Source organism: Ceratosolen solmsi, unplaced genomic scaffold, assembly GCF_000503995.2.
Source record: "Ceratosolen solmsi marchali unplaced genomic scaffold, CerSol_1.0 scaffold56, whole genome shotgun sequence".
In the NCBI taxonomy this organism is placed as follows: domain Eukaryota; kingdom Metazoa; phylum Arthropoda; class Insecta; order Hymenoptera; family Agaonidae; genus Ceratosolen; species Ceratosolen solmsi.
The window spans coordinates 4,011,048-4,022,217 of record NW_011948425.1 but is presented as its reverse complement, the minus strand read 5'-3'; the positions used below and the strand labels follow the sequence as shown (position 1 = coordinate 4,022,217).

At 41.5% G+C, this 11,170-nt stretch overlaps 2 protein-coding genes across 2 annotated transcripts in view; one reads left to right on the top strand and one right to left on the bottom strand.

Annotated features, from left to right (window-relative positions):
- The window catches only part of Blimp-1 (PR domain zinc finger protein 1), a 20,521-nt gene extending 15,645 nt beyond the window's left edge, over positions 1–4,876 (top strand). Inside the window, exons 4-9 of the mRNA XM_011500380.1 lie at positions 248–373; positions 457–583; positions 968–1,342; positions 1,598–3,457; positions 3,606–3,947; positions 4,097–4,876. Of these exons, the coding sequence (XP_011498682.1) occupies positions 248–373; positions 457–583; positions 968–1,342; positions 1,598–3,457; positions 3,606–3,947; positions 4,097–4,191 (2,925 nt within the window). The 3' untranslated portion in view covers positions 4,192–4,876. The remainder of the gene's footprint in view (positions 1–247; positions 374–456; positions 584–967; positions 1,343–1,597; positions 3,458–3,605; positions 3,948–4,096) is intronic.
- Positions 4,877–9,880: 5,004 nt separating this feature from the next.
- The window catches only part of LOC105362859 (protein FAM76A), a 2,701-nt gene continuing 1,411 nt past the window's right edge, over positions 9,881–11,170 (bottom strand). Inside the window, exons 4-7 of the mRNA XM_011500381.1 lie at positions 10,918–11,054; positions 10,599–10,842; positions 10,287–10,521; positions 9,881–10,112 (exon numbers count right to left, since the gene is read on the bottom strand). Coding sequence (XP_011498683.1) covers positions 10,291–10,521; positions 10,599–10,842; positions 10,918–11,054 — 612 coding nt within the window. The 3' untranslated portion in view covers positions 9,881–10,112; positions 10,287–10,290. The remainder of the gene's footprint in view (positions 10,113–10,286; positions 10,522–10,598; positions 10,843–10,917; positions 11,055–11,170) is intronic.

Below are 11,170 nucleotides of genomic sequence, written 5' to 3'. Positions count from 1 at the left end.
GGATAAACGGGGGGAAAAAACAGGGGGGGGGGGGGGAGGCGTGGTGGGTGGTGATAGTAGCGATTGTGTGTGCGCGCGTGTGGTGGAGGGGTTTTGGGGGTGGTGGTGTTCCGAGTCAAATAAAACAAGCTCGTTTGTAAATAAATAGAAAATTAAATAAATAAATTTATTTATTTGGAGAGATTGCGCAAGGAGAGCCCATTAAATGTCGATGATGTGTAAATGACGATATAAATATTATTTACAGGTGTACAAGAACAACGAACTGTTCTACTACATCGATGGCTTCGACGTTCAGAAGGCAAACTGGATGAGATATGTTAACCCGGCATATTCATCCGAGTCCCAGAATCTAATTGCTTGCCAGTACGAGGTAAATAATACTTTAGAGCGTTTACATATATATCGAGCCAACAGCTTCATAACATATATACGTCTCTTCTTCTCATTCTCTAGATGAATATTTATTTTTACACCGTTAAGGAAATTGATGCTAATCAAGAGCTCTTAGTCTGGTACTGTCGTGAATTCGCCGAAAGGTTAAATCATCCGGTGACAGGCGAGCAGATGCTTCAAAAGATCCGTTAGTATACCATCTGAAAAACATAAAAGACAAGCTTTAGCACCGTTAATGAAATTACAAGTTGTCAAATATTAACAATATCAAACACTCGATTATCCCGGGCAATTTTAATTATTTAAATATGTAACAATAGTGATGTAAAAATCGGGCTTATCCTGGCTAATAAGAAATATAAAGAGTGACCTACTTAATCAGGAGCACTCTTAAAGCTAAACCGTTGAAACCTCTCATTTTCTCTCATTTTCTCTCATTTTCACTGTAAAATTTGAGCACTGTAAAACATTTAGCGGCCAATTACTAAAGCTGTCATTCCACGATTCGTACACTACATTTATGTCCAAACTATTGAATCCACGCCTTTTTGCGTCGTTCTTTTCACTCTAGGGCAACAAGTGCAATCGGCGCACTCGGTCGACATTCCACCAGCAATCGAGGTTGTCTCGACGCTAAAGGACTCTGTGATATACGAGAGGCGCTCGCAAATGACGCCGACGGACGGTAGCGTGAGGTCCGACGAGGGCTATCACTCGAATGGCTATCACGATGAGATTCTCACGCCCCCGGAGGAAAGCAGCGAGTCCGACTCCGAGAGCAATTACGTCCTCGACTTTTCCAAAAATTCAAAGGCCGCGAATAGCGTCGTACCCAACCACCCGGCGATCGGTCTACTCAAGCACGAGAACGACGCGCGCAACGATTACCGCAAGGTCAAGATCAAGATGCTGAGGACCTACGGAAACTTTCAATCCAACAACAACAACAACAACAACAACAACAACAACAACAACAACAGCATCATAATTAATAACAACAACAATAACACCAACGCTAATAATAATAATATCAGTAGCAGTAACAATTGCGGTAGCCACAATAATAATGGTGCCACCGTTGCCGCCGCCGCCGCCGCCTCCGTTACTCCCGCCACCACAGCTGCCGCTACCAACAACAATAACAATAACAACAGCAATAATAATAACAACGTCGTTAGTAGCAAATGCAGCCTCGATATCGGATCGACGAAGGACAAGGAGAGTCTTGGGAGTCGCGAGCAGCGAGCTCTTAGTCCGGATAATCAGCTACAAAAAACGCCAATGGTGCTGCTCTTGTCCTCATCGACGGCTCCCAGTCCCGAGGACATCGTCGTCATTGAGAAGAGCCAATCGAAGCCGTTTTACGAGTCCGAAGCCAAGGCTCTAGGTAGCCACAGTCCCATATCGACCACGATATCCAAGCCGTACATTAGCTCCAGTTCTAATGGCAGCTCATCCATTCTCGAGAACATTTTACTTCGTAACAACGGTAATAGTGGATCCGTCAACAGCACCGATAGCAACAACAATACCAGTAGTTCGCAGCAACATCATCATCATCATCATCATCATCATCATCATCACCCCAATCATCATCATCATCAGCAACAGCAACAGCAACAGCAACAGCAGCAGCAGCAGCAGCAACACCAGCCCCAACATCACCAGCAACACCAATCGGTGCTTAACATTATCCACAGTAGCAATTCGTCGGGAATCGGTAGTTCCCAGCCAATCACCCAGCACGCGGACTCGGTCACGCCTTCGCCCTCCAGTCCCACGGAGATGGCTTACAGTTACAAAAAATCGCATCGCTACAGTAACATTCTACCCTGCAGCCCCGATTCGAGCTCGAACCTGCCCATGCAAACCGAGCCCCCTACTAGCACCACGAGCGCCCATTCGCCTTCCCAAGGTCAAGGCAACGCGACCTCGAGCTCCCTAATACTAGCCAGCCCGACGAGCAGTAGCGGCATTCAGGTTGGCCACAGTACTCTCGGCCATTGCGGCGGCCTTTCCTCCACCTCGAGCCACGTTAAACCAAGCTCGAGCGCCTCGCCCACGGCGAGCAGACGCAAGCTCAAGAGTCCCTCGCCCTCGTCCGCGAGCTCGACTAACGTCGCCCAGCCAACAACGACTATCCTCTACTCGGGAGGCGGTCCCGGCGTCGAGCCCAGTCCCATGTACGCGGCCTCTTCCGTCTCGCCCGTTCATCAACCGGCCTCTTCCTACGCCTACAGCCTCTATCAGCAGCAACAGCAACAGCAACAGCAACAGCAACAACAACAGCATCAACAGCAGCAGCAGCAGCAGCAGCAGCAGCAGCATCAACAACAGCAGCAGCATCAGCATCAACAGCATCAGCAGCAGCAACAACATCAGCAGTCGCAACAGCAGCAACAGCACAACGTCGTGTCACCGCTGTCGATAAACTGCTCGGGTTATTCGCCCGGACCGACACTCGGAAGCACTTCGTACCAGGAGAGGGCTTCGAGCGAGGACAGGCGACGCGTCGAGGCCAGCAGTAGTAGTGGCAGCGGCAGCGTCAGCAGCTGCGGTGTCAGTAGCGCTAGCAGCGATGGTGCTGCCGGTCCCGGTGGCGGAAGCGGCGGTGCTAGCGGCCCGCACCAGCTACCAAGCTCCTCGAGCCTCCAGATTGACAACAATCAAGCCCTGGTGACCGGTACCCACAACCTCCATCTGGGCCACCACTCAGGCCTGACGATCCACACGAGCGCGAGCTCCTCCTCCTCTTCCCATCATGGCTATTCGCCCGTAGGCTCTCTATCGCCCGACGAGCACGCATGCTCTCAAAGTGGCTCCCTCAGTCCCAATTCCCAGGGTGGCTCCAGGGGCTATAGGTCCCTCCCCTATCCCCTCAAAAAGAAGGACGGCAAGATGCACTACGAGTGCAACGTCTGCTGCAAGACCTTCGGCCAGCTCTCCAATCTCAAGGTCCACCTGAGGACGCACTCGGGCGAACGACCCTTCAAGTGCAACGTCTGCACCAAGAGCTTCACCCAGCTGGCCCACCTTCAGAAGCACCATCTCGTCCACACCGGTGAGTCCACGTAGGAGCCATTTTTGTCCGGTTCCCCCCAACCCCACCCAACCTCACCCAACCTCCTCGCAACAAATCCAGAGCTATTACGTACGAGATGACGCTTGCTCATCCGCTGTTTGTTTCTTTTTTCGTGTGGCTGCCGCAGGCGAGAAGCCCCACCAATGCGAGATCTGCAAGAAGAGGTTCAGCTCGACGTCGAACCTCAAGACGCATCTACGACTCCACTCCGGCCAGAAACCTTACGCCTGCGATCTCTGCACGGCCAAATTCACGCAGTTCGTCCACCTAAAGCTCCACAAGAGGCTGCACACAAACGAGAGGCCCTACACGTGCCAAGTTTGCGACAAGAAATACATAAGCGCGAGTGGCCTCAGGACGCATTGGAAGACGACGAGCTGCAGGCCGAACAACATCGAGGACGAGCTCGCGCTCGCTACCGCCGTCGGCTCGCCGACCTACTACGAGTACGCGCCCGACATGAATGTCGGTGAGTCTGAGCGAAATTTTTTTCGTTACCACCACCGCCAACACCACCCTCCCACTCATCCTCTACCACTGATCACCCGACCCCAGTTGTTAATTAATAGCGACGAATCCATCCACGACTCATGCACGCGACTGTTTTGTCTGTTGCAGGTAACATGCCCACCTCTCTGCACAATTTGGAGAACTCGGTCGGCAGGCCGAGCGTCATCGAGACCTCGCAGCCGCACATTATCGAATGTACTTAAGGCTTCTTGCCCCGCGAAACTTCTTCCTATATCCCTCAAGTCTGAAAATTTTAATAACGCAGTATGTATAGCCAGCCGCCACGTCGCACAAGTGAGGTACGGAGAGAGTAGGGGATAGGGGAGCGCGCGAGGACGGCCTCGCGGGTACCACATTGACGAGGTCGTGGGGGTTCCGGGCGATTCGATGGGACGGCGCGTCTCCTCGGAATCGCGCGAGCGCTCCGAAGACGGCTACCTCCGGGTCCGCGCCCTGGACGACCCGGGAGGAGAGGAGGGTCGTCGAACGGATGCAACGAGCGATGACAAGAGTAAGATTTTAAATGATAATGAGACGGGAAGAGAGGAGGGGGCGGATTTTGTCGGCGTCCGCCGGGTAAATGACGAAGGAAGGGCGATTTTCAATCAAGTAACCAGTGACGACACGACTGCAACTATGCGAGACCTGTACCTGTAAATACTAACATTACTATTAATTAATCGATAACTCAAAACGTAACTTAATGCTCTAATTTATATTAAAAATTAAAAAAATGAAAAGTCTACGCGTACGCGTCGGTGATACGCGTATTATCGTCGACTGAAGTGCTAACGGAGGAGAGTTTTGAGTAGGGAAGGTGAAGCGTAAAAAATTGTAAGAAAAGGTAGAAAACGAGCAAAAAAACAAAAAGATAACAAAAAAAAAAGTGAGCGAATGCGTGTGTGTACGCATGCGTGCGTGCGTACGAGATAGATTGAGAGATATTGAGGGAGAGAGAGAGAGAGAGAGAGAGAGAGAGAGAGAACAAGCGATCGGTAGGCTACGTCCCTCGCGTTCGGTACCTTCGAGGCGGAAATTATTTGTCTACGCCTGTGCCTAGGACGTAGCTTTTTGCTAAACGGCGAGTGTCCGCGCGTGGACGATCGCCTCGCGCACGCATCGTGCACTTTACAGTCGCGAACGGGAGCGCGCACCAAAACCAGTTAAATATTTATTATTATTGTTAAAGTAGTCCTTGCGTCGAAGCTAGTCAAAACGGAGCAGCTATTGTGTCGCGTCATCCTCTCCTCTAACGACCACAATCAACCTTATCAACTTTATTCCCAAGACTTTTATTAACTCCTTTCGATAAATTCACATGCCTGTGTATGTGTGTAGGTAGGCACGTTGGTGAGGAATATTTAGAAATTCTCTTTGTCAAATTTTTGGACAATCGGTAGCATGCAATGGAATTTTCGCGAAAATCCTAGGACACCTCAACACGGGTTATTTAACGATCGACCTCATGCAAGGACTACTTTAAATCTAAATTCAAGTCAATTAAATTACTTGAAATTTATTTAAAATATCGAGTATATGTGATCGATTATTTGATTGGTTTTTTTCATGTACGATTTTTTTTTTTTTTTTTTTTTTTTTTTTTTTTTGTTGAAATTTTGTAAATGAGGTAAAGAATGTATGATATACGTATAACTTTGGAAATACGATTTGCACAAATTCAATACGTTAAATGAGATGTGCGATGTTTAGCCAGTATTTGACGACAAAAGACATTCCGTACTATTATAAATTTTAAGTTTTATTAGAAAAAAATAAATAAATAAATAAATAAAATAATGAAAAAAAAATTCCGCCATTCGTGTCTGGCTTTTACATATTTTGTCACGTTTCGGAGCAACGTTCGATACCTCAAACTCATCAACCTTTGTATGGAACTAATGATACGGATATCGTCATTATTATTGTCATTATCATAATCGTCGTCGTCATCGTGATCGTTATCCTCATTTGTCATTATTTTTATTCCAACAACAACAACAACAACAACAAGCACCACTACTATTATCATCACTACTACCATCCCTATCACAATCACCACCACCACCACCACCAGCACTACAATAATATCACTATTATCATCAGCAGCACTACTACTCAATCGACCATTCGTTACATTTTGTTCCAAGCTATTTCTTTATGCAATCTTATCAATTTCGATGTCCCATGCGACTCTTGCTCCGAAATGTGGTGTAAAAAAAAAAAAAAAACAAAAACAAAAAACAAAAACAAAAAAAAAAAAAACAAAAAAAGAAATCGCCGGCTCCTTTTGAGAAACGAAAATATAAGAAGGAAAAAGAATATAATGACAGGACTTTATGAATTCGTACTTCCATTTGCCTCAGTAGCCTAATAATTTTGTAAGTGTGTGTGTGTTTCAATCGGACTGTGTCTCAAGGACGAAATCGCATCGAACGTAGCCCACCGCGCAAAGAAATCATAACTCAATGTGTGACGGAAAACATGAGAAAATCGCGGAACGCTCGCGTAGTCGCGTCGACTCGGGAAATCGGGAAAAGCGAGTCGTCGCGGCTGCGCGCGAAAATGTTCGAAAAAAATGGTGGAATGTAGCTCGTTACAGGGCGACTGATTTTGTTTTTGCTGAAACCGGTTATATATATTTTTAATAAGAAACACACCGAGAAACTCGATATTACTTTTCCAGTTTATACACTTACATTTAGCACGCACTCACGCAGCCGTACATACCTTACATGCATAAACAGAAAAGCATACACAAAACGCAGAGTTTCGGAGATCGTGATTTTTAAAAAAATTTCTTAGTTTATACTTTAATACTCAGAGAGCATATTATACTTTCTAAAGACGATCCAAATGGCAAAAATGTAATTAGTTTGTAATAGCGTTTCTTATTCTATACTAATTGATACGGTGCTGAAAGAAAAGTGCGATGTATTGAAGTGTTTCTTTATATTGAAAATTCAGAATCTATACATAATCATGCGTGTATGTATGTATGTATGTATGTATGCATGTATGTATGTATATATGCATGTATGTATGTATGCATGTATGTATGTATGCATGTATGCATGTATGTATGTATGTATGTATATATAAATACACACGCGCGCGTGTGATGTTTAATATATAACGATATGCTACTATTGAAAATGTTATTCACGAATATTATTAAAACTTGAAAGACTTTGTTTTTAATAGGAAAGGAACATTTTAATGTAATCCTGCCTAACTATTGGATTGATTTAATTAGAAGTGAACTATTACGACCGACTTACGAACACATCTATACATCGATTGTACACTTTTTACATTATAACTTATAAGAATGAGCGATCGTTTTCAAATGAAAGTATTTATTTAACGGATACACTCGCTAAGATCAGCGTCTCCGTATTCTTTTATTAATTCTTCGTATGGATCAGGATTCTTACACGATTTGGGAAATTCAAAGACTACGTAGTTTGTACAATCGCGCACACCGAGTCAAGAGGGATGGGTCCGGGTCCGCGTTTAAAGGAAAAAAAGACAGCCGCAGCGAAGATTCTGTAACGAGTTGCTTATAATGTACGAAATAACAGGCAGCGTCGACGTTTCGGGCATTCTACGGAATGCCAAGGCCAAGCAATACCTACTTAAAATGATGTACCCAGCATATACTAAGGACTTTTTCCGTTCCTCTTTTTTGCATCTGATATTAAAGGGGTTAAGAACGTTTTCAAGGCGGTAACAGCAGCAGCGGTTTAAAATTCAAAGCCAAGATATTAAAAAAAAGAAAAGAAAAAAAAAAGAAAGAAAAAATTTTATATATATATGTGTGTGTGTGTGTGTGTGCGCGCGCGCGCGCGCGTGCGCGTGTGTGTATATATATATATATATAATTAATAATATAAAAAAATAAAAATAAAATAAAGCAAATAAATTAATAAAAAAAAATATATATATATATATATATGTGTGTGTGTGTGTGTCAGAGTGAACGGAAAATGAAATCGTCATTACGATGAGTAAAAAAAGAGAAAAAAAAAGAAAAAAAATATAATAATATAGTAAAAAATACAAAAAAAAAAAAAAAAAAAAAATCAAAAATGAACGCTACTAGGTGCTTATAATTACGTCTTAAAACTACACTTATTAATGAAATAAGTCGATGCGTGGAGTTCAATACGAATTATCGACATAATAAATTTTATTGGGAGGCGGTTTCCTTTCTTTAGAATTCGCAACAATTGCAGCATCGAGTTACTAAACTATTATTATAATTGAGAATAGCTTTGCGCAAGTACGTTGCATCAAAAACGAATAATTAAAGTCACACACGACACTTATCTAATTGGCTTTCGCAAAATTTTGAATTTATGGAGAAAAGAAAAAATGGAAAAAAAGACTGCACATTGCGCAGGTAGAAAGTCAACTTTAGGCTTAACGTTATTGCTTATTTACTGCTACAGTATGCAACAATAACTTTCGTTGCACTACCCGGAAATACCCTTTAGAATAAAAATAAAAATCGGCATTCTGTAAATTGCCTCCGATATATCCGACCTTGCCTGCATCTAACGCACCCGTGAAAATACAACAACAACAACATAATTGATGAAGGAAATTCGAAAATAGGAGACAAATGTTTGAGACGATAATGAACAATAGGCGAAAAAAAAAAGTAGCGACTGTGGGTCGGGAGAGGGGGAATTATAGTGCACGAAAGAGCGAGACGGGTGATTTTCATTGTAAATATAAGATATTAATGGTAATATTGAAAGTAGTCATCAATCGAAAAATGAGGAAGCGAATGATCAATTGCCTCGGCAACGGACAAGCAATATTTAGTTTTTATTGTCTCTCGAGTCGATGATAAAACAATAAAAATTATTAAAAAAACTACCGCTGTACTGTACATCGCGTGCACGCGCACGTTCGTATTTAAACGACTATAAATTAAATGTTAATTATCCTTATACTTCGTAAATAATAAATTGTTACGCATTTATTATCATTATAATTATGAACTAGGTAATGCTCAATTAGCATTTGTTTCTTAAAAATACAGAATAAATATATGGCTGTTGGATATTTACATCAATTGTTAATTATATTTACCACCTCCAATTATTATAGTTCGACGTTTTAGTTTGTCTTTATTCTTTTATAAGAAGCTTAGCAATCGTTTCAATAGACATTGTTTATTATATGCGTACACATATCTCATAATATTTATACGCATATATATATATATATATATATATATATATACATTATATATATACATACATATACACATACATATATCATATCCACATGCATCACCCCATACTCACACGCGCACGCGCGCGCACACTCGACATATGTACGTTATCAATACATAATTTGCATACGGGCGTGTATTTATGCAATTTTGCATGCGCGCGTGTGTGCAATGTGTACGAATACATTGGCTGGAAACACGAAATTTTAATTTCTAATGGTTCGTCATTTTGGTTAGTATTTAAACTTTGTCAAATATGTTTTTTATAGTTTTATTGCAAATTTTTCTACAATCACCAATGGTGTTGGTGTATCGTCGTTTACAATTATTATAAATAATAAAATATCATAGCTGTCGCTCCTTATTCGTTACAACACATCATTATTAATAATTACTACTACGTTGAACTGAATTCCTGCTTCATTTGGAGCTTCGGCTATTTATAGTAAAATTCATTTTCTTCATGGAAAGACTTATTCCCTTCATCAAGGAATTATAATAGCTTACATTTCTTTACAAATACAAAAAAATCTTTCTATCATGACCTAATATGCTGAATTATATTTTAGATTGTGAAAATAAAGTGTATACATAGAAATGAAAAAAAAAAAGAAAAAAAAAAAAAAAAAATTAAAAACAAATGCTAAAATGTTTAGCAATGAAATTATTTCAATTTATCTCTTGTCTATTATAATTAGGCAAGAAATAATTTGTCTATTTGCACAGTGAGACGAATGGTTCGTATGTATAGTAATTAGAAAAATAATACAATTTTTTTTTTCTTTTCCTGATTGGAAATAATTTGCTATGTAATGAACCACATATGTCAAGTGGATTTGGACATTCGAGTATGTAAAGTTGATGCAGCTAACGAATACCCTGCAATCAATATTGAAAAATTTTGTTCACAGTTTTAACCAACAAAGTTATAAAATGCAAAAGGCTGAAAGCTATAAAAATAGTTTCGTTATAAATGCCACGTGTTACGACAATCATAATGACTTCGACATTCAGGAATACAACGACTAATGTTTATTGTCAAGCGAATATTACCTTATCAAGGTACAGGACTATCAGTTCCACTTCCACTATTGGTCCCTGCTTCGCTCTTCGTTACAGATAATCTGTCTCGTTTTGTACTTTTTGACAATGACGCTACTTCTTTTAACAAAGTAGAAATTTTGTGCTGCATACTAGATATTTTATTTTCATATTCTTTTTCTGAGGTTTTCATTTTGGTACGCAACTCAGTTTCTGAAGTAAAATTTTTTGCTTTTAACTCAGTTATCTGCGAACAAGATTTGTTCAAATAATATAAGCTTTGTTGAAATGAGTGGAATTTATCTAACACGAGTCAGAGCTTACTTGTTTCTCTTTAGCGAGAAGCTGACCATCTTTTTGGGATATTTGTTTCTGCAGATTTGAAATTTTTTCTTTGAGCGATGTGACGGCAACTACGTGATCTGAAATATTAGGATCATGAGGATCATGCACTCCAGCCATTCTTGCCGCTTTAACGGGTGTCGGGCCATTACTGTCACCTGATTCTGACTGTGGTGGAAGTTTTGTCACGTCTACTCTGTGTGGCCTTTTATTGTGTCCTTTTAACCTTTGATACATCGAAAGTAATATATATGACGCACTATCGAGCCGTACAAATGTATTAAAATTCTCTTAAGCTTACTTTTGTTCTTTATGCTTCGCAGCTCGCTGTTGAACCATTTTCAAGTGAGCTTTTCGGTCGGCATCCGACTGTTTCGTCCTTGCAAGAGCTCTTTTATACGATAATGTGCACAACCAGCATAAAAGTTTGCCATCGACCTTAAAATTGCAAAATAATAATAATAAGGGGGCGAGAGGCGGCGGTGGCGGTGGCGGTGGAGGAAGGAGGGGGGGGGGGGGGGGAAAAAAAAAAAAAAAAAAAAAAAAAAAAAAAG